Here is a 19,309-nt window from a genome sequence, read left to right on the forward strand (position 1 = left end):
GCTATTCTACATGATTGCCCTCCCATACAGAAACCCATTTCCTAAGTCAAGGTATTGTTGTATTGCAACAATGCATGCTTAAGGGAATGGAGTTACTTTGCTATTTGCCCCCAGAAATGTTTTTATTTGGCTCACAGAAAGTCACAAGTGAGAGTTCTGATTATAAATAAAACTGAAGCAAATAAAACAAGAAAAGAAATGCACCCATCACATCACAGGTTGTGGTTTTAATTTGAATAATAGGTCATTTCTGGTCTTTTCCTCTCTCTGGATTCTTTCTTCCTCTTCCAAGGCCAATTTCACCCTCTCCAGCCTTTCCTGGATCTCCCTTAACTCATGTCTATGTTCATAGTGCTCCTGATGTGCAGCAATCTTCCCAGCCCTTGGTTGCACCTTGTTTAACATGGCATTAGTGTCTTCATTGTAATCCAGTTGACATGCCAAGGTAAAGTCCCGGGCTGCCTCCTCCCAGTGCTCCAGGAGCATGTGTGCTTGCCCTCTCCACTTGTAAGACTGTGCTGAATTGGGGTTAAGCTCACAGGCTCTGTCACAGGCTCTAATGGCAGCATTTGGTTTCTGTAGTTTCATAAAGACACTGGCTCGGTTAACGTACAAGAGGGTGAACTGAGGATTCAGCCCGATAGCATCTGTGAACAAGTCAATAGCTTTCTGAAGTTCACCTTCATCCAGGGCAGCAAAGGCGTGTTCCCTCTTTTCATTGGCCTGGTCTATCATCTCATTTGTTATTTCCAAATATTCATCTCCCATTTCTTGGGGATCATCCAGATCTGGTTCAATAACACCTTCATCCTCAATTTCCAAGTCACTCTCCTTACTCTCAGCTGCCTCTAGTGATTCCTCCACCTTCTCAGCTGTCTTCTTTACAGAGGTATTGCTTTGAAGAAGTGATATGGCATCTCCTATGATTTTCACATTGTTCCACAGTAAACTTAGCTGCTTAGCCCTCACAAAGGCTGGATCCTGTCTGTATACATGCACCAGGGCCTGAAGTTTTTTCAGTCTCCTAAGATCCATGACACCCTGACCTGCACAGTATAGAGGAATTGGCAGGCTTTTTTTTTTTTTTTTTTTTGCTGTTCTGCTTGTAAGCAGAGAGTGATGAATTAAACAGTAAGCTCTTCAGAAGAGAAAATCACTATGCAGCTCCAAATGAGCAGAACAACCTATAGCTTTCCCAGGCTCTAGGACAGATGCTGCCCGTGGTTAAAAAGCTGTAGCTCCAACTCTGTGTATTGATGTCATAATACATGGAAATTCTGATGATATAATCAGTTCTGATATAACAGCATAAAAACCTAACAGTATTTTATCTCATTTTTTTTATCATTTCTTTAAATATTTTAAATATAAGTATATAAATGCCCAGGACTAAGTACAATAAGTGCACAGATGACACATGTGCCTACTATATAGTATGTTTCATGTTTTAATACTGCTATTTTACTATCTCTACAATTAAAATGGATTTCCTATTTCAATAGCTTTATTATTTTCTAGTACCCAATGTGTGGGTTTTTTTTTTCTGGTTTAGAGGAAATCTTATGTAAGAGTCTTTCAAACTGCCTTTATCTAGTGGGAAGAGAAGATCATCCTACCTATAAGGTTGGGAGAGATAAGGAGGAATCCCCTGGTTCTCTGTTGCGGTGGTTTGTGATGAGGACTGAAGAGGGTAAGTGAGTTAGGTGCCCAACTCCCACTGACTTTCAAAAAGAGTTAGGCACCTAATGTGCTTAGGCAGATTGAGTAATCTTGCAGTCCTCACTCAGTCAAAATTCCCATTGACTCAAGTACATTTTGTTTAAGGTGTGACTATAATTAGGTATTATACTTTAACCCAAACCTATTTATATCATGGGCCACTGAGCTCTTCACTGCAGTGACAGACCCAATATCAAGCAACTTTGAAGTTTGATCTACATACTTCATTTGGTCTACCTGGTGTGACGGGGCAAGGCCAGATGGCTATAAAAAAGTAGTGGGAAATAGATATATTAGCTCCAGGCTAAACAAATCCCTGGTACCAGTTAAATGGCAGCTGTTCCAGGTCAATTAAGACACCTGGGGCCAATTAAGAACTTTCCAGAAGGCAGGGAGAATGCTAGGTTGATTGGGACACCTGAAGCCAATCAGGGGCTGGCTGAAAGTAGCTAAAAGCCTCCCAGTTAGTCAGGTCAGGGTGGATGTCAAGAGCTGTGGGAGGAAGTTGTGCTGTTGGAGAGACTGTGCAGTACTCACCATATCAGGCACAAGGAAGGAGGCCCTGAGGTAAGGGTGAAGTGGAGCTTGAGGAAGTGGGGGCTGCTGTGGGGAAGTAGCCCAGGAAATTGTATGTGTCATGTTTCTAAAAGGTCAGCTACCATAGCTGATACTATTAGGGTCCCTGGGCTGGAGCCCAGAATCGAGGGTGGGACTGGGCTCCTGCCTTTGCCCCCCGCCCCCGATTAATCACTGAAACTGTGAGACAACAAAGACTGTGCAAGGGAGGATAGCTTCTCCTCACCTCCCTCGCTGGCTTATGTTCAAAATGGCTCAGTAGACTGTGACCCTTGTCTCTAGAGAGAGAAGGGTTATGTGGAGTGTCACAGTGAGCCTCTGAGCAAAATCCACCAGGAAACGTGGGACCCATGGAGACAAGGACAGAGCTTTGTCACACTGGTTAATAAGAAGAGGAAATTTTCATAGACCCAAAGAAACAACAGCCTGCACTGGGCCTACAGTAGTTGAGGTTTGTGCCAGATTAACTTCTCTCTCTGAAACACACACACACGTGCACACACACACACACACCCCTCATACCTTTCTCCAGCAAAAGAAAATGTTTCAATCAAAATCACACATTATACATGTAAAAATCAGCCTTTGATGGTTTGTGTGATTAGTCAGCTTTGAATGTTTTATCAACTAATAACATGGCATCTAACTAATAAAAGTGCTTAGTGATTGTGCCTTGTCTTTTTTGTTTTGTTTTTAAATGGAAAATGCTAATGAGATAAATAGGTAAAGGAGCAGAAGAAATGACCTTGAAATTTAGGCTAATACATCCTACAAGCTACTTTCCTGTTTTAGCTCCCATTTCATCAAAATACTTAACCGCAGGCCTAACTGTAAACATGGGCAACTAAATTTGCAAATGACACAGTCTTCTTTTCCCCACACTCTCAAATCCTTTTTATTAAAATTTTATATTTAATTATTGTGGAATTTATTTGTGAATAAATAAAATCTTGTCATCACATTAACATTTTAATCATGGGGAGAGGGGGTGGAAATACCTGGGTAAATTCCAGTTTTCACTGATGTCCAGATAATTTAAACTTGGCCCTATCACAACTTGCAAAATGAGCCCCATCAAACTGTATACTCTACACAAGAGAGTTAATGAAGGAAAACTCTTCATTCTGAAAATCAAAAAACCAAATAATAACACTATAATTTAGGAAGATAAAAACTTCATATTTTCTGTTGCAGAACAGGATGAAAATTATATTTTACTATAATGTTGATTCATGAGATCTAGTACATATACTGGTAGTGTTCACAAAATATGCCATGGAATATACCAGGAATTATTAGGTAGTATCTAATTTGTAGTTTATTTGGCTTTTCTCTGAAGAATTGCAAAATGCCGTAGATGAAACTCACCTCTCTCAGCAATGTTTTTTTAAAAAGCAACTCAACATTAAGGGCTCAGCCAGAATGATTTTTTTTTCCCTAACAAGATTTCTCAATTTCTAAACTTGAGTTTTAACAGAAAAAAATGTTAGCACAGCTTATAGGAGCACAGTACTTAGAGATGAAAAAGACCTATTATTTAATCTGAGTAAAATTTTCAATACCTACATGACTTAAAAGCTTAAATCTCATTTTCAGAAGTGACTTAGGGCCAGATTTACAAGTGCATTTAGGTACCTACGTGAGTTGGTAGCCAAAATTCACGGTCTTGTAGGGTGTTCTGATCAGGAGGAGAAATTGATGGAGTCTGTTACCTTAGATGCAATCTTGTTTCTTTTTACGAAGCATGTATGAGGTCTTGTTTTTTTGAATACAAGAGGGACCAAACAACAGGAGGTAATTGCTTTCTGTTCTTCACTCTCTCTCTCTCTCTCTCTCTCTCTGCATTTCTCCCTTGTGCGCTCAATCTCTCTCTCTCTCTCACACACACACACCCTTAGCCAAAACAATATCCTGCAAACCCCCTCCACCCAGGTCATTCAAATTCCTGAGCAGACTCATATCCATATTTCTTTTTGCAGATACAGACTAACACGGCTGCTACTCTGAAACCTGAGCAGACTCATATACCCCTTTGTTTTGGTCTTAATTGTCTCTTATAGCTAACTTAAATGAAAGGGCGATGGTTAAACCTTTAACATGCATATAGGTGCGTAAGGGATTTACAAAAGAACCTAAGTAGGTAAACCCCTAACTCCAATGCACTTTGAATTAGATTTAGGCTTCTATGTGCCTAAGTCACATTTGAAAGGGGACTTCAGCTCCCAAATCACTACAGCACTTTAGACAATTTTACCCTCTATCCTTTTTCCAAGCATGGTAGGCCAGATCCTCTAATGGGGGTATGTCTAGAGTGACCAGAGGTCTGGTTTTCAACCGGAACACCCGGGTGAAAAGGGACCCTTGCGGCTCCGGTCAGTACTGCTGACTGGGCAGTTAAAAGTCCCGTTGGCAGTGCTGCAGAGCTAAGGCAGGCTAGTCCCTACCTCTCCTGGCTCTGCGCTGCATCCGAGAAGCGGCCAGCAGGTCTGGCTCTTAGGCGGGGGGGCCATGGGGCTCCACGCACTATCCCTGCCCCAACCATCGACTCCGCACTCCCATTGTCCAGGAATAATAGAACCATAGAATATCAGGGTTGGAAGGGACCTCAGGAGGTCATCTAGTCCAACCCCCTGCTCAAAGCAGGACCAATCCCCAACTAAATCATCCCAGCCAGGGCTTTGTCAAGCCTGACCTTAAAAATATCTAAGGAAGGAGATTCCACCACCTCCCTAGGTAACGCATTCCAGTGTTTCACCACCCTCATAGTGAAAAAGTTTTTCCTAATATCCAACCTAAATCTCCCCCACTGCAACTTGAGACCATTACTCCTCGTTCTGTCATCTGCTACCACTGAGAACACTCTAGAGCCATCCTCTTTGGAACCCCCTTTCAGGTAGTTGAAAGCAGCTATCAAATCCCCCCTCATTCTTCTCTTCTGAAGACTAAACAGCCCCAGTTCCCTCTGCCTCTCCTCATAAGTCATGTGTTCCAGTCCCCTAATCATTTTTGTTGCCCTCCGCTGGACTCTTTCCAATTTTTCCACATCCTTCTTGTAATGTGGGGCCCAAAACTGGACACAGTACTCCAGAAGAGGCCTCACCAATGTCGAATAGAGGGGAACGATCACGTCCCTCGATCTGCTGGCAATGCGCCTACTTATACATCCGAAAATGCCATTGGCCTTCTTGGCAACAAGGGCACACTGTTGACTCATATCCAGTTTCTCATCCACTGTAACCCCTAGGTCCTTTTCTGCAGAACTGCTGCCGAGCCATTCGGTCCCTAGTCTGTAGTGGTGCATTGGATTCTTCCGTCCTAAGTGCAGGACTCTGCACTTGTCCTTGTTGAACCTCATCAGATTTCTTTTGGCCCAATCCTCCAATTTGTCTAGGTCCCTCTGTATCCTATCCCTACTCTCCAGCGTATCTACCACTCCTCCCAGTTTAGTGTCATCTGCAAACTTGCTGAGGGTGCACTCCACACCATCCTCCAGATCATTTATGAAGATATTGAACAAAACCGGCCCCAGGACCGACCCCTGGGGCACTCCACTTGATACCGGCTGCCAACTAGACATGGAGCCATTGATCACTACCCGTTGAGCCCAACAATCTAGCCAGCTTTCTATCCACCTTATAGTCCATTCATCCAGCCCATACTTCTTTAACTTGCTGGCAAGAATACCGTGGGAGACCATGTCAAAAGCTTTGCTAAAGTCAAGGAACAATACGTCCAACATGTCCACCATATCAGGGAGCTGTGGGGGCAGTGTCTGTGGGTGAGAGCAGCATGCAGAGCTGCCTGCTGTGTCTCCGCCTAGGAGCTGGACCTGCTGCTGGCTGCTTTTGGGGCACAGCATGGAACCAGGACAGGCAAGAAGCCTACCTTAGCCCCCCCACACACACACACAGAGCCACTGACAGGGAGCTGACGGAGGTAAGTCTGCACCCTAACCCCAACTCTCAACCCCCAGTCCCATCCCTGAGCCCGCTCCAATCTGGAGCCCCCTCCTGCACCACAAACCTCTCATCCCCAGCCCCACCCCACAGCCTGCACCACCAGACTCAGCCCTCACCCCCCCATACCCCAACATCCTGTCCCAGCCCAGAGCCACCTCCCTCACCCTGAACCCTTCTGCCCCACCTCCTAGCCTGGAGCCCCCTTCTGCACTCCAAACCCCTCATCCCTGGCCCCATCCCAGAGCCCTCACCCCCCTGCACCCCAAATCCCTGTCTCAACCTGCAGCACTCTCCCACACCCTGAACCCCTTATCCCCAGCCCCACCCCAGAGCCTGCACCCCCAGATGGAGGCCTCACCCCCTCCTACACCCCAACCCCCTGCCCCAGCCTAGAGCCCCCTCCCAAACCCTGAGTCCCTCTGCCCCACCCCCCAGCCTGGAGACCCCTCCTGAACACCAAACCTCTCATCCCTGGCCCCACCCCAGAGCCCATATCCCCAGACAGAGCCCTCACCCCCTCCCGCACCCCAACCGCAGCCGGGAATCCCCTTATGCACCCTGAACCATCATTTCTGACCCCAACCCAGAGCTCACATCCCCAGTTAGAGCCCTCAACCCCTCCCGCACCCCAGCCCAGTGAAAGTGAGTGAGAGTGGGGGAAGAGCGAGCCACCGAGGGAGGGGGGATGCAGTGAGCAAGAGGCATGGCCTCGGGGAAGGGGTGGAGCTAGGGTGTTCAGTTTTGTGCGATTAGAAAGTTGGCAGCCCTATTTAAATCAGCAACAGTCCACTGAAAAATCAAGCTCCTTTAAGGTACCTCAAGTGGGCACTCCAAAACTGAGGCATACAAAATCACTAGTCACTAATGAAAACTTAGGGTTGTGTCTCTGACCCCGCCAGTGACAGGAAACAAATGATTAATGAGGACAACAATACATGAAAAATCTATATTGCATGTATAATATGAATCTTGGAAATAATCCCAAATCAAATATAATTTCAGAAACACCTTTGAAATTACAGACTTGATAATGCCCTCCTTGTACACCCAAAATTGTAACTCTAATCAGTATAGGTTTTAGGCACACAACAAATGCATATTTATCAGCCAGTTGATGGAGGAAGAAATTAGTATTACCAAGTGCTATCCTCATTAGAGGAAGACTAGAAAAACAGTGGTAATCATGCATGACAAATCTATTGTAAGTGAAAAATGCAAATATAGACTGAAGAGGCTCCAGAGGTTTGAGTGATCAATGCAGTGATAGCAGAATGAAAAGCAATGGGGAAAAAATCAGGATATACATCAGAAAGTACACTTACCCTGCAGAGAATCATCATAGCTGTATAATGGCTATCCAGGCAAGATTACTGAAGCAAAAACCTTGCATTATTAAAGGAACAATTAGCTGGCATCAGTAGGCAATGGAGCATTTACAAATAGAAGTTTACAAAAACTAGTGTGACAGGGTCGGGCTGGATGGCTACAGGAGAGTAATTTTTTTTTTAAGCAAAAAAGGTGTTTTTTTTATTTGCATAACACACTTACAAAACAAAACAACAGCATATGCAATGTGTAACACAGCAACCAATCACAATTGTTTTCTGATTAGCTTCAGGGGAGGGAAGTGTTCAAGCTTGCCTGGGCACAGAGCAGGGGGCTTCCTCGATTCTCGTGATCTTCCACCCTTCCGAGTTACCTGGTGGTCCAGAGCAAGGGGACTTCATCGACTCTCAAGGTCTGCCACCCCCTCAAGTTACCTGGCGCCACGTGCAAGTGTCACCAACAATTCCCTCCTCTGAAAGCACCCAACAAAAGGGGCAGGCTGTGGGGTGGATAAGCCGGGGGGGGGGGACGTGCACCCATGTGTGAAAGGACCCCTCTAAGGTGGTGGTGTCCGCAGCAGCAATGGCTGGGGCTGGGGTCCCTTACTCTCTCCCCCAATCAAAGGGTCAAAACAAAGGGAGCTGGACGGGGACACCGAGCAGAGAGCCTCGGACAGCGCCCACCGCTCCTCAAAAGCATCAAGGGAGTCAGTGGATGCCATCCAGAGGAACTCTGCCCGGATATGTGAACGGACCGAGGATCGGAAAACAGCCCCACAGTCACAGGAAACTCCATCGGTCAACCTCCTCTCTCTGGTTTTATAGATGGCTGTTTTAGCCAGGCCCAGGAGGAGGTTAACTAGGAGATCCCGCGACCTTGTGAGGCCACGGATGGGGAGTGCATAAATAAAAAGGTGAGGGGAAAAATGCAACCAAAAACATAATAAAAGATTTGTGAGGAGCCGGAACAGGGGCTGCAGTCTGGTGCTCTCCAAATATACGTGTGCCAGGGTTTCCCTCACACTGCAAAAGGGACAAATATCTGGGATGGGGTTGAACCGCACCAAGTACGTGCCCGTGCTCACAGCTCCGTGAAGGAGCCACCAACTGATGTCCCCGATGGGCCTTGGAACCAAGGTGGAATATAGGATGGCCCACCAGGGCTGCTCACCCTCCAAAGATGGCAGAAGGTCTCGCCATTTTGTGTCGGGGCGGGACACTAGGGTGAGGGCATGAAGGGTGTGGAGTACGAGCATGTATAGATGTTTCCTTGGCACAGTTTGGAAGTGTACCGGCTGCAGTTCATGCAGCCGGCTCGCCGTAAAGGGATGAGGGAGTCGATTGGGTCTACGGGGCAGGGGTCCAATTAAAAGGTCCGGCGGGTCTGGGGTAGAGGGTGGGTGGGGCATGCCCTTGAGCAAGACCCGATCGAGGTAAGCTCTAGCAGTGGGTGGCAAAGCGGCCTTCACCTCCTGAAGTACGCGCCGGGGAGTACGAGGGCTGGAGAGCCCCATGCGCCGAGCGAGCGTCAGGGGATCCAACCAGTCTCTCCGGTCAGAGTCCAGGAGGTCTCCGACCCTCGTGACTTCCGCCAGGACCAACCTCTGGCGCACCGAGCGGGACTCCGCCACCTGCACACAGAGTTGGGGATTGTGTAGCAGGGGCTCCGTGAGGAGATCTGCTCCCACGGTGGCCGCCAAGGACCTGGTCGTTAGAAACAGTTTCCAGGTCCGGAGGAGGTCCTGGTAGAAGACCAGCAGCCCGAAGAGGTCTCGCGGAAAACCTCTCGGACAGAGAAAAAAGAGCTGCCGGTCATATCGGAGCCCTTGGATGCGGTGCAGGATGGCATGCGCCAGTATGCTCCACGCCGAACTGCCTGCACCATAAAAGAGCCTCTGTAGGGCCTGGAGGCAGAAGACGCGGACCTGAGTGTGCAGACACTTCAGGCCCTGTCCTTTTTCCTTCAGGGGTAGATGAAGAACCCCTACAGGGGCCCAGTGCATTCCTGACCAAAAGAACCCCAGAATCAATGTCTGGAGGTTGGTCAGGAAACCCGGGGCCGGGACCAGGGTGTTGAGCCGGTACCATAGCGTGAACAGGACTAGTTGATTAAGCACCAGCGCTCTCCCTCGGAGGGAGAGACATCGTAGTAGTTCCGTCCATTTCCGGAGCCGCTCTATCACCCCGCCCTCTAAGTTTTCCCAGTTCTCCGGCGGAGAGGGATGCATGGCAGAAAGGTAAATGCCGAGGTAGAGCAGTGGACCCGCGCTCCACCGGATGGTCTGAAGCGCAGGTGGGAGGGAGCTCGCCTGCCGCCAGTCTCCTACTGCCAAGCCAGAGCTCTTGACCCAGTTGACCCGGGCGGAGGAGGCTGCCGAATAGATGGCCTGGGAAGCCTCCACCCCTGCCAAGTCGCCCGGGTCCTGGACCACGAGGAGCACGTCATCGGTGTACGCCGACAGGACCAGCCGCAGCTCCGGCTCCCACAGCACCAACCCTGTCAACCTCCTTCGGAGGAGACAGAGGAAGGGCTCGATTGCCAGAGCGTACAGCTGGCCTGAGAGGGGGCACCCCTGCCGTACTCCTCGCCCGAAGTTGACCGGTTCGGTCAGGGTCTAGTTGAGCTTAACCAGACACTCTGCAGAAGCGTACAGCACCCGGAGAAAACCCACAAACTGGGGTCCGTAGCCAAACGCCCGCAGAGTGCTCAGGAGGTACCCGTGGTCCACCCTATCGAAAGCCTTCTCCTGATCTAGGGACAGGAGGGCGAACGACAGACCGTCTCTACGCCCAAGTTCCAAAAGGTCCCGAACCAGAAATAGGTTATCAAAGATACTGCGGTCCGGGACAGTGTAGGTCTGGTCTGGGTGGATCACGTCCGCCAGCACAGACCCTAGCCGCAGCGAGATTGCTTTCGCTACGATTTTGTAGTCCGTGCTGAGGAGCAAGACGGGACGCCAATTTCGTAAATTGCGGAGGTCCCCCTTCTTCGTCAGTAAGGCGAGCACAGCTTGCCTGCACGAAAGAGGGAGGACCCTGCTCTGCAGAGACTTGGCCCAGACGGTGACTAGGTCTGGACCGAGGAAGTCCCAAAACACATGGTAGAACTCCACGGTCAGCTCGTCCATTCCTGGAGACTTATTAGTGGGCATATGACGGAGGGCTTCCGAGAACTGGGCCAGAGTGAGAAGCAGCTCTAGCCAGTCTCGTTAGATCGCGCTGACCGTAGGGAGCTCCTCCCAGAGCACTCTGCAAGCGCCAGGGTCGGTCGGATCTGGGGAGAAAAGACTTGCGTAGAAAGCTCGGGCCCTCCTGCACATCTCCGCCGGTTCCGTGAGGGGGGTGCCGTCTTCTGCCGGGAGGCAGGTGACGTGTTTCTTGGCCCCCCTCATTTTCTCCAGGGCGTAGAAGAAGCAGGAGCTACGATCCATCTCCCGAAGGAGGCAGATGCGGGATCGAACAAAGGCGCCCCGGGCCCGATGGTCCTCGAGGACCCGGAGCTCCTCCCGCTTCTCCCAGCATGCTCTGCAGAGGAGCAGGTCCTCGGGGCTGGTGGCCAGACGCCTCTCCAGCTCTAAGACCTCCCGTTCCAACTGCTCTATTGCCGCATTTCTCCGTCGGCTGGTGCCCCGGGTGTAGTCATGGCAGAAAAGCCTGGCGAGCACCTTCCCCAGGTCCCACCATTGCCGCGCCAAGGGAAAGGCATGCTGCTGCCCTCGCCAGGCCAGCCAGAATTCCCAGAAGGACGTCACGAAGCCCTCATCCTCCAACAGGCTGTTGTTAAAATGCCAGTAGGCCGGCCCCGGCCTCTCCGCACAGAGGGAGGCTGTCATGGTGGCTAGATGATGGTCAGAAAATGGGGCCAGCTGAATGCTGGAGGAGTGGGCTCATGAGAGATGGAAGCATGATAAATAAATGCGGTCTAACCGGGAGTGGCTCGACCGATGGGCTTCCACCCGGACGAAGGTGAACGTGGAAGTGTCATCCGGGTGATGGTCATGCCAGATGTCCACTAGGGAGTGATGTTCGACTATCTCCCAGAGGGTGTCTGCGGTGGCCGGGCTCTGCTCGGTCCCCGAGCGGTCCTGTTCCTTGAGGGTGGTATTAAAATCCCCTCCCAGGACCAGGCACTCGTGAGAATCTAAGGTGCCGAGGAAGGCGGACGCCCGCTGGTAGAATTGCAGCCGCTCCGGGCCCGATGTCGGGGCATAGACGTTAACGAGGTTAACCATGAGCCCCTCCATATGGACCCGGAGATGCAGCAGGTGACCCGGCATGGCCTCGGTGACCCCTAGCACTTCAGGCCGTAGGTCGAGGGAGAACAGGGTCACCACTCCAGCCTGTCGAACCATGGCATGGCTAAAGTAGACCCTGTCCCCCCACTCCAGCCGTCAACAGTCTTCGGCGGTCAGGTCCGTATGGGTCTCCTGCAGGAAAACCACAGAGTACCCTCCCTCCCGAAGGAAGGAGAGCACCTGGGACCTGCGGAGAGCCATCCTACAACCCCAGGTGTTCAACGTTGCGATGGTGAGAGGTGTCATGGGGAGGGTCGGGGGGGGTCCTCACTGGCAGGGACGCTCGCATCTCCCAGTGGGCCACGCAGCAGTCCGTGACCCATCCCATAGGTGAGTAATTGTTCACGGAAGACGCGGACCCACCAGTAGGCCGTGGCATCCTGCTTCCCCGTCCCTTTACCTTCCCCCATGAGGGCCCTTGTGGCCCGGAGGATTTGAGAACAGTCCCCCCATCACTGGAGAGCAAGTTGTACCTTGTTGCGGGAGCCACGGACATCCTCTAAAAACTTCCGCAGCTCTCCTCGCAGCTCATTGGGGGGTGGGGTTACGGTTTCCCGGTTGTTCCCCGGCGGGGCCCTTGGTGCAGCCCTGTGGTCCACTAAAACGGACAAGCAGGGTGTGGACCCCCGACGGGGTGCCTGGCTGGAGCTTCTAGGCCCACCTCAAGCTCTGGGGCGATAGGGGGTGGTGGAGGGAAAATAGCAGCTCCTAATGGGTCGGGGCAGGAGAACACAAAGGCCGCTCCCTGGGGGTTATCAGTTGGGAAAGGGAAGGAGACAGCCCCGGGGGCAGCAATGACATTGCAGGAGGTAAACTGGATAGGGGTAGGGGCGGGGCAGGGGCAGAGGTGAGGTTCTGGGTTTTGGGAGGCAAGCAGCTGGATGGTGGTGCCTCCCGATCAAGCTCAAGTGTTAAGTGGGTGGGGAGGGAGCTCTCAGTGACACTGGGCACGCGCTCTGTGGTGGATTTAGCGGCCACAGCATCAGGAGGTGGATTATCTTCTGTAGGGCCCCCGCCCGGGAAGGAAGTCAATTGCTCTGCACCAACGGGGGGTGCCCCTGGCGACCCGTGTCCCGGCCATGTGGCGCCGGCTGTCACCTGAGCAGGCTCGGTGGTCGTCAGCGGGGTGCCATCAGCGGCTGGGTCAGTGGAGGAGTCCAGGGGCTCCTCGGAGGTGGGAGTGGAAGCAGCAGTTAAGGGGAGGGTGCATGGGGAAAAGAGGGGTGGACTGAGGTTGCCCAGATCAAGATTTGCTGGCAAAAGGTCGTCCTCTCCCTGGGCGACCAGGGTCAGATCTAAGGCCTCGATCTCCTCAAACATGGAGGAGAGGACACTTTCCGCCACCCGGGGTTCTCCCCGCCGGCAACCGCCACGACGGTTGCCTCGAGGTTCACAGGGGCTCCGGGTAGCGTCAGGACAGAAGGGGCTTCCTCGAGGGTCTCGGAGGGGATGGTCTCCCGTGGAGGGGAGACACTACCCTCCGGTGCTGCCACGTCTTTCCCGGCTGACACCGGTGGATGGGACGCACTCGTGGGCAAAGCGGAAGGTTTGGCATCGGCGCCCCCCTTCCTGGTCTTCCGGGGAGCCTCCGCCTCGGGTAGATGAGGCGGAGCTCGAGCCTTCCGCTTGCCTCACTTCCCCTGGACTAGGGCCCAGCCCTCCATGGCATCATCTGGGGGCTGGTTAGCAGGGGTCGTGTCAGGGGATAAAGGCGATGGCTCAGGGACTTGGCGGGGGGAATGGTGGGGCAGCATAAAGGAGGGAGGATTCTCCCTGGGGCAGGCTCTCTCCCATGCCTGGTGGTATCTCTGCCACACCCTCCTCCATAGGCCCCGCTAGATTGTCAGCAGTGAGGGCGGGACTCTCCCGCTCGTCTGGGCATTGTAGGGGAGGTGCCCCTTGGGCCTGAGCGGGAGTATCGGTGGTCCGAATAGGAGCGGGGGGGATTGGGTACCGAGCAGCCGGGGCGTCAGCAATGATGGGACCGATGTCCTGCCGGGTCTCGGGGGATCCCAGGTGCCCCTCCTTGCTGGGCTAAGGGGCAGTCCCTCCGGACATGCCCCGACGCCCGGCAGAGGTAGCACCAGGCTTCCCCCATGGAAAAGTACACCCAGTAACGGGCCCCCTGGTGGGGGACTAGGAAGGACCCTTCGAGCGCCACTCCATCATGCGCCGCCGATGGCAATAAAAGTTGCACTTGCCGGCGGAAGGAAAAAATGTGACGGAGGGTGGGGTCCTTGCAGTCCAACGGGAGAGGGCTGATAACAGAAACAGGTTTCCCCAGGGTGGAAAGGGCGGGTAGCAGGGCAGCATTGGGGAGAAAAGGAGTGACAGAGGTCAGGACCAGGCAGACGCCCAGGTCCTCTAGTGGCTCTAAATTAGACAAACACCCCCCCCCCCGCCCCACCACCAGGCCCCTCTCCACCGCTTCCTGGGCGGCAGCCTCCGATGCTAAGGAGAAAATGACCTTCCCGTACATTTTGGAGGCCGCCACAATGGCCGAGGGCCCCACCACCCTTGCCAACACCCGCAAGTAGGTCTTCACGTGGGGCGAGGCGGGCACCAGGAGGCATCGGACACCGTGCTTCCTTGTCATGGTGGGAAAGGGTCCCGGCTGCTATTGATGGTGGCGGAGGCGGTGGGTGGGAGAGGGAACGAGGCGGCAGGCAGGGGGGCTACCGCCACCTGGGCATATGTCCTCGGGGCTGAGGGAGGGACATCCGCAGAGCTGGTGGAGGGGGCATCGGGAGAGGACACTGTAGTTGGTGGCGGGGCCGCAGCAGTGGGGGTGGCCCCTGCCATGGAAGGCCCGGTGGTTTTAGCGGGGCCCTTCCCCATCTTCTTGCCCTGGCCTTTCCAGCTGTCTGGGGGGGCTTCCCTAGAGTCTGGGGAGGCGATGGGTATGGCAGCGGCGGAGGTCACCCCAGTGCCCTCCTTTGCCGATGCCCCAGCGGGGGCGGTGGCAGGTGATTAACAGGAGTTGGGGTCAGGTAGAAAGGGACAAGCTGTGGGGTGGTTGATTCATGGGGGGGGCACATGAACCACCGTATGCTTGTCCAGAGAGTCCTGTTTGGTTGGCTGGTGCTTCTGGCCCATGCGGTGGAATCAGGGCAAACAACTGAGTCCAGAGGCAGATGTTAGACAGCCAGCAAAGATGGTGGAGTCGGGGGGTGAAGATCGTACTGTGGGGGTTGGGAGGACACAGGTGGATCGGGGGGCAGCTTCGTGCCACACCCCCTGTGTCCCTACAAACACAGTTAAGACACAGTCAAGGCCTCCCCCCACATGAGAGCATAGTTGGAAAGTTACTCAGTCGTAGGCCCCCTCCACGGCGATTTGTAGATTCCCCGGGCAGTGTTCCTCCGGTGAACAGCTTTTTCTCTGTCTGTTCCGGGCTTTCTTTTTTTTGCAGCAGCATTCCAGAAATGCCAGAGCAAGTGATAAGAGTCCTCTCAACCGGAGATGGGTCCGCAGACAAACAGCAAGCGGCTGCGTCTGGGGGCTGGGTCCTTCCACTCTCCCCCTCTGGGGAAGTGGGCCGGCAGGCCCCCCCCTTGGGGGGGTGTTTCAGCTGGAGCGGCAGCAGCGTCCGAGGGCGGGCGGGGGGAGGGTGCGGGGGCTAACAGCTGGCTGGCAGCTGGCCAGCACTCCAGCAACAGCAGAGAAAGAAAAAAAACAACAAAAAGAAAAGAAAGGGGGAAGAGCATCTGGCCCAGTCGGGGGGAAGCCGAAAGCAGGGGCAAAAAGCAAGGAAAGCCCAGGCCAGAGGGCAGCAGCAGGAGAGCAGGCTAAGTAAGTCCCTTTTCCCTGGGTAAGGTAACAGGGAAGGTTTTTTTTTTTTTTTTTTTTGAAACAGAAAAGAATTTTATTGTGTAACACTTGCAAAGAGTTACCAAAGAAACAAAACAAACTGTGCAACAAAACAACGCAAACAGAAGGTATAACACAGCAGCTTTCAGGAGGGAGAAGTGTTCAGGCTAGCCTGGGCTCAGAGCGGGGGGGCTTCCTCGACACTCGTGGTCTTCCACCCTCCTGAGTTACCTGGTGGCCTAGAGCGGGGGGGCTTCCTCGACACTCGTGGTCTTCCACCCCCTCGAGTTACCTAGTGCCGCGCCCAGTGTCACCGATTATCCCTCTCCTGAGAGTGCACGACAAGATGGGCATGGCTGCGGGGTGGGCGGTTTGGGGGTGGAGGGGTAGACACCCACGTATTATAGGACCCCTCCTAGATGACAGTAACGATGGTATCCACAGCGGCAACGGCTGGGGCTGGTGTCTCTCGCTCTTCCCCTCAATCAAAGGGTCAGATGGAGGGAACCGGACGGGGTCACCGAGCAGAGAACCCCGGACAGCGCCCACCGCTCCTCGAAGGTGTCAAGGGAGTCGGTGGACACCGCCCAGAGGAACTCCGCCCGGATATGTGAATGTACTGAGGATCGGAAAAAGGCCCTACAATCGCAGGACGTTTCATGGGCCAACCTCCTCTCTCTGGTTTTATAAATGGCTGTTTTAGCCAAGGCTAGGAGGAGGTTAACCAGGAGATCCCGCGATTTTGTGGGGCCATGGATGGGAAGTGTATAGATAAAAAGGTGAGGGGAGAAATGAAACCAAAAGCGCAATAGAATATTTGTGAGGAGCCGGAAAAGGGGCTGCAATCTGGCACACTCTAAATATACGTGCGCCAGGGTTTCCCTCACATTACAAAAAGGGCAAGTATCCGGGATGGGGGTAAACTGTGTCAGAAACACGCCTGTGCTCACAGCTCCGTGAAGGAGCCGCCAGCTGATGTCCCCGACGGGCCTCGGGACCAAGGTGGAGTACAGGCTGGCCCACTGAGGTTGCTCACCCTCCAAGGGTGGCAGGAGGTCCCACCACTTTGTATTGGGGCGGGACACAAGGGTGTGGGCGTGAAGGGTGTGAAGCGTGAGTGTGTATAAATATTTCCGTGGTGCAAGTTGAAAACAGACCGGCTGCAGTTCATGCAGCCGGCGTGCAGTGAAAGGGTGAGGGGTTTGTTGGGGTCGGCAGGGTAGGGGCCCAATGGAAAGGTCCGGTGGACCTGGGGTAGAGGATGGGCAGGGTGCACCCTCGCGCAAGGCTCGGTTGACATAAGCCCGAGCAGCGGGGGTCAAGGCAGCCTTCACCTCCTGAAGTACGTGCCGGGGAGTACGAGGGCTGGAGAGCCCCATGCGCCGAGCGAGCGTCAGGGGATCCAGCCAGTCTCTCCGGTCATAGTCCAGGAGGTCTCCGACCCTCGTGACTTCCGCCAGGACCAACCTCTGGCGCACCGAGCGGGACTCCGCCACCTGCACACAGAGTTGGGGATTGTGTAGCAGGGGCTTCGTGAGGAGATCTGCTCCCACGGTGGCCGCCAAGGACCTGGTCGTTAGAAACAGTTTCCAGGTCCGGAGGAGGTCCTGGTAGAAGACCAGCAGCCCGAAGAGGTCTCGCGGAAAACCTCTCGGACAAAGGTAAAAGAGCTGCCAGTCGTATCGGAGCCCTTGGAAGCGGCGCAGGAAGGCGTGCGCCGATATGCTCCACGTCGAACTACCTGCACTATAAAGGAGCCTCTGCAGGGCCTGGAGGCGGAAAACGCGGACCTGAGTGTACAGACACTTCAGGCCCTGCCCTCCTTCCTTCAGGGGTAAATGAAGAGTCGACAGGGGCCCAGTGCATTCCCGACCAAAAGAACTCTAGAATCAATCTCCGGAGGTGGGTCAGGAAACCCGGGGCCAGGGCCAGGGTGTTGAGCCGGTACCAGAGCGTGGACAGGACTAGTTGGTTAAGCACCAGTGCTCTCCCTCGGAGGGAGAGACATCGGAGTAGCCTCGTCCATTTCCGGATCCGCTCTATCACCCCGCCCTCTAAATTTTGCCAGTTCTCCGGCGGGGAAGGGTGCGTGGCGGAAAGGTAAACGCCGAGATAGAGCAGTGGACCCGCGCTCCACCGGATGGTCTGAAGCGCGGGTGGGAGGGAGCTTACCTGCCGCCAGTCCCCCACCGCCAAGCCAGAGCTCTTGACCCAGTTGACTCGGGCGGAGGAGGCTGCCGAATAGATGGCCTGGCATGCCTCCACTCGCGCCAAGTCGCCCGGGTCCTGGACCACAAGGAGTACGTCATCGGCGTATGCTGACAGGACCAGCCGCAGCTCCGGCTCCCGCAGCACCAACCCTGTCAACCTCCTGCGGAGGAGACAGAGGAAAGGCTCGATCGCCAGAGCGTACAGCTGGCCCGAGAGGGGGCACCCCTGCCGCACTCCTCGCCCGAAGCTGACCGGTTCGGTCAGGGTCCAGTTGAGCCTAACCAAACACTCTGCGGAGGCATACAGCACCCGGAGAAAACTCACAAACTGAGGTCCGAATCCAAACGCCTGCAGAGTGCTCAGGAGGTACCCATGGTCTACTCTATCGAACGCCTTCTCCTGATCAAGAGACAGGAGGGCAAACGACAGAACATCTCTCCGCCCGAGTTCCAGAAGGTCTCGGACTAGAAATAGGTTGTCAAAAATGCTGCGACCCGGGACAGTATAGGTCTGGTCTGGGTGGATGACGTCCGCCATCACGGACCCTAGCCAGAGCAAGATTGCTTTCGCTACGATTTTGTAATCCGTGCTAAGGAGTGAGATGGGACGCCAGTTTCGTAAATCGCGGAGGTCCTCCTTCTTCGGCAACAAGGCGAGCACCGCTCGCCTGCACGACAGAGGGAGGACCCCGCCCTGCAAGGATTCAGCCCAGACAGTGACTAGGTCTGGGCCAAGGATGTCCCAGAACGCGCGGTAAAACTCCACGGTCAGCCCGTCCATGCCCGGAGATTTATTGGTGGGCATGCGACGGAGGGCTTCCGAGAACTCGGCCAGGGTGAGAGGCAGCTCTAGCCGGTCTCGGTCGCCCACGCTGACTGTGGGGCGTTCCTCCCAGAGCACCCCGCAAGCACCAGGATCGGTCGGATCCGGGGAGAAAAGACTTGTGTAGAAGTCACGGGCCCTCCCACACATCTCCTCCGGATCCATGAGGGGGGTGCCGTCTTCTCCTAGAAGGCAGGTGACGTGTTTCTTGGCCCCCCTCGTTTTCTCCAGGGCACAGAAGAAGCGGGAGCCGCGGTCCATCTCCCGAAGGAGGCGGATGCGGGACCGGACGAAGGCACCTCGGGCCCGGTGGTCCTCGAGGGCCCGAAGCTCCTCCCACTTCTCCCGGCACGCTCCGCAGAGGGACGGGGCCTCGGGGTCGGCGGCCAGGCGCCTCTCCATCTCTAAGACCTCCCGTTCCAACTGCTCTATCGCCGCATTTCTCCGTCGGCTGGTGCCCCGAGTGTAGTCACAGCAGAAGAGCTTGGCGCGTACCTTCCCTAGATCCCACCATCGCCGCACCAAGGGAAAGGCACGCCACTGCTCTCGCCAGGCCAGCCAAAACTCCCGGAAGGACGTCACGAAGCTCTCG

General features: G+C 54.0%; 1 protein-coding gene across 1 annotated transcript; it reads right to left on the reverse strand.

The window, feature by feature from the left end:
• Nucleotides 1-207: 207 nt before the first annotated feature.
• Nucleotides 208-1,361, reverse strand: LOC141981890 (putative protein FAM10A4). The gene has a single exon (XM_074943516.1). The coding sequence runs from the start codon at nt 1,033-1,035 to the stop codon at nt 208-210; it is 828 nt and encodes a 275-aa protein (XP_074799617.1). The 5' UTR covers nt 1,036-1,361.
• Nucleotides 1,362-19,309: the final 17,948 nt, after the last annotated feature.

Source organism: Natator depressus, chromosome 2 (assembly GCF_965152275.1).
Source record: "Natator depressus isolate rNatDep1 chromosome 2, rNatDep2.hap1, whole genome shotgun sequence".
Classification (NCBI taxonomy): Eukaryota; Metazoa; Chordata; order Testudines; family Cheloniidae; genus Natator; species Natator depressus.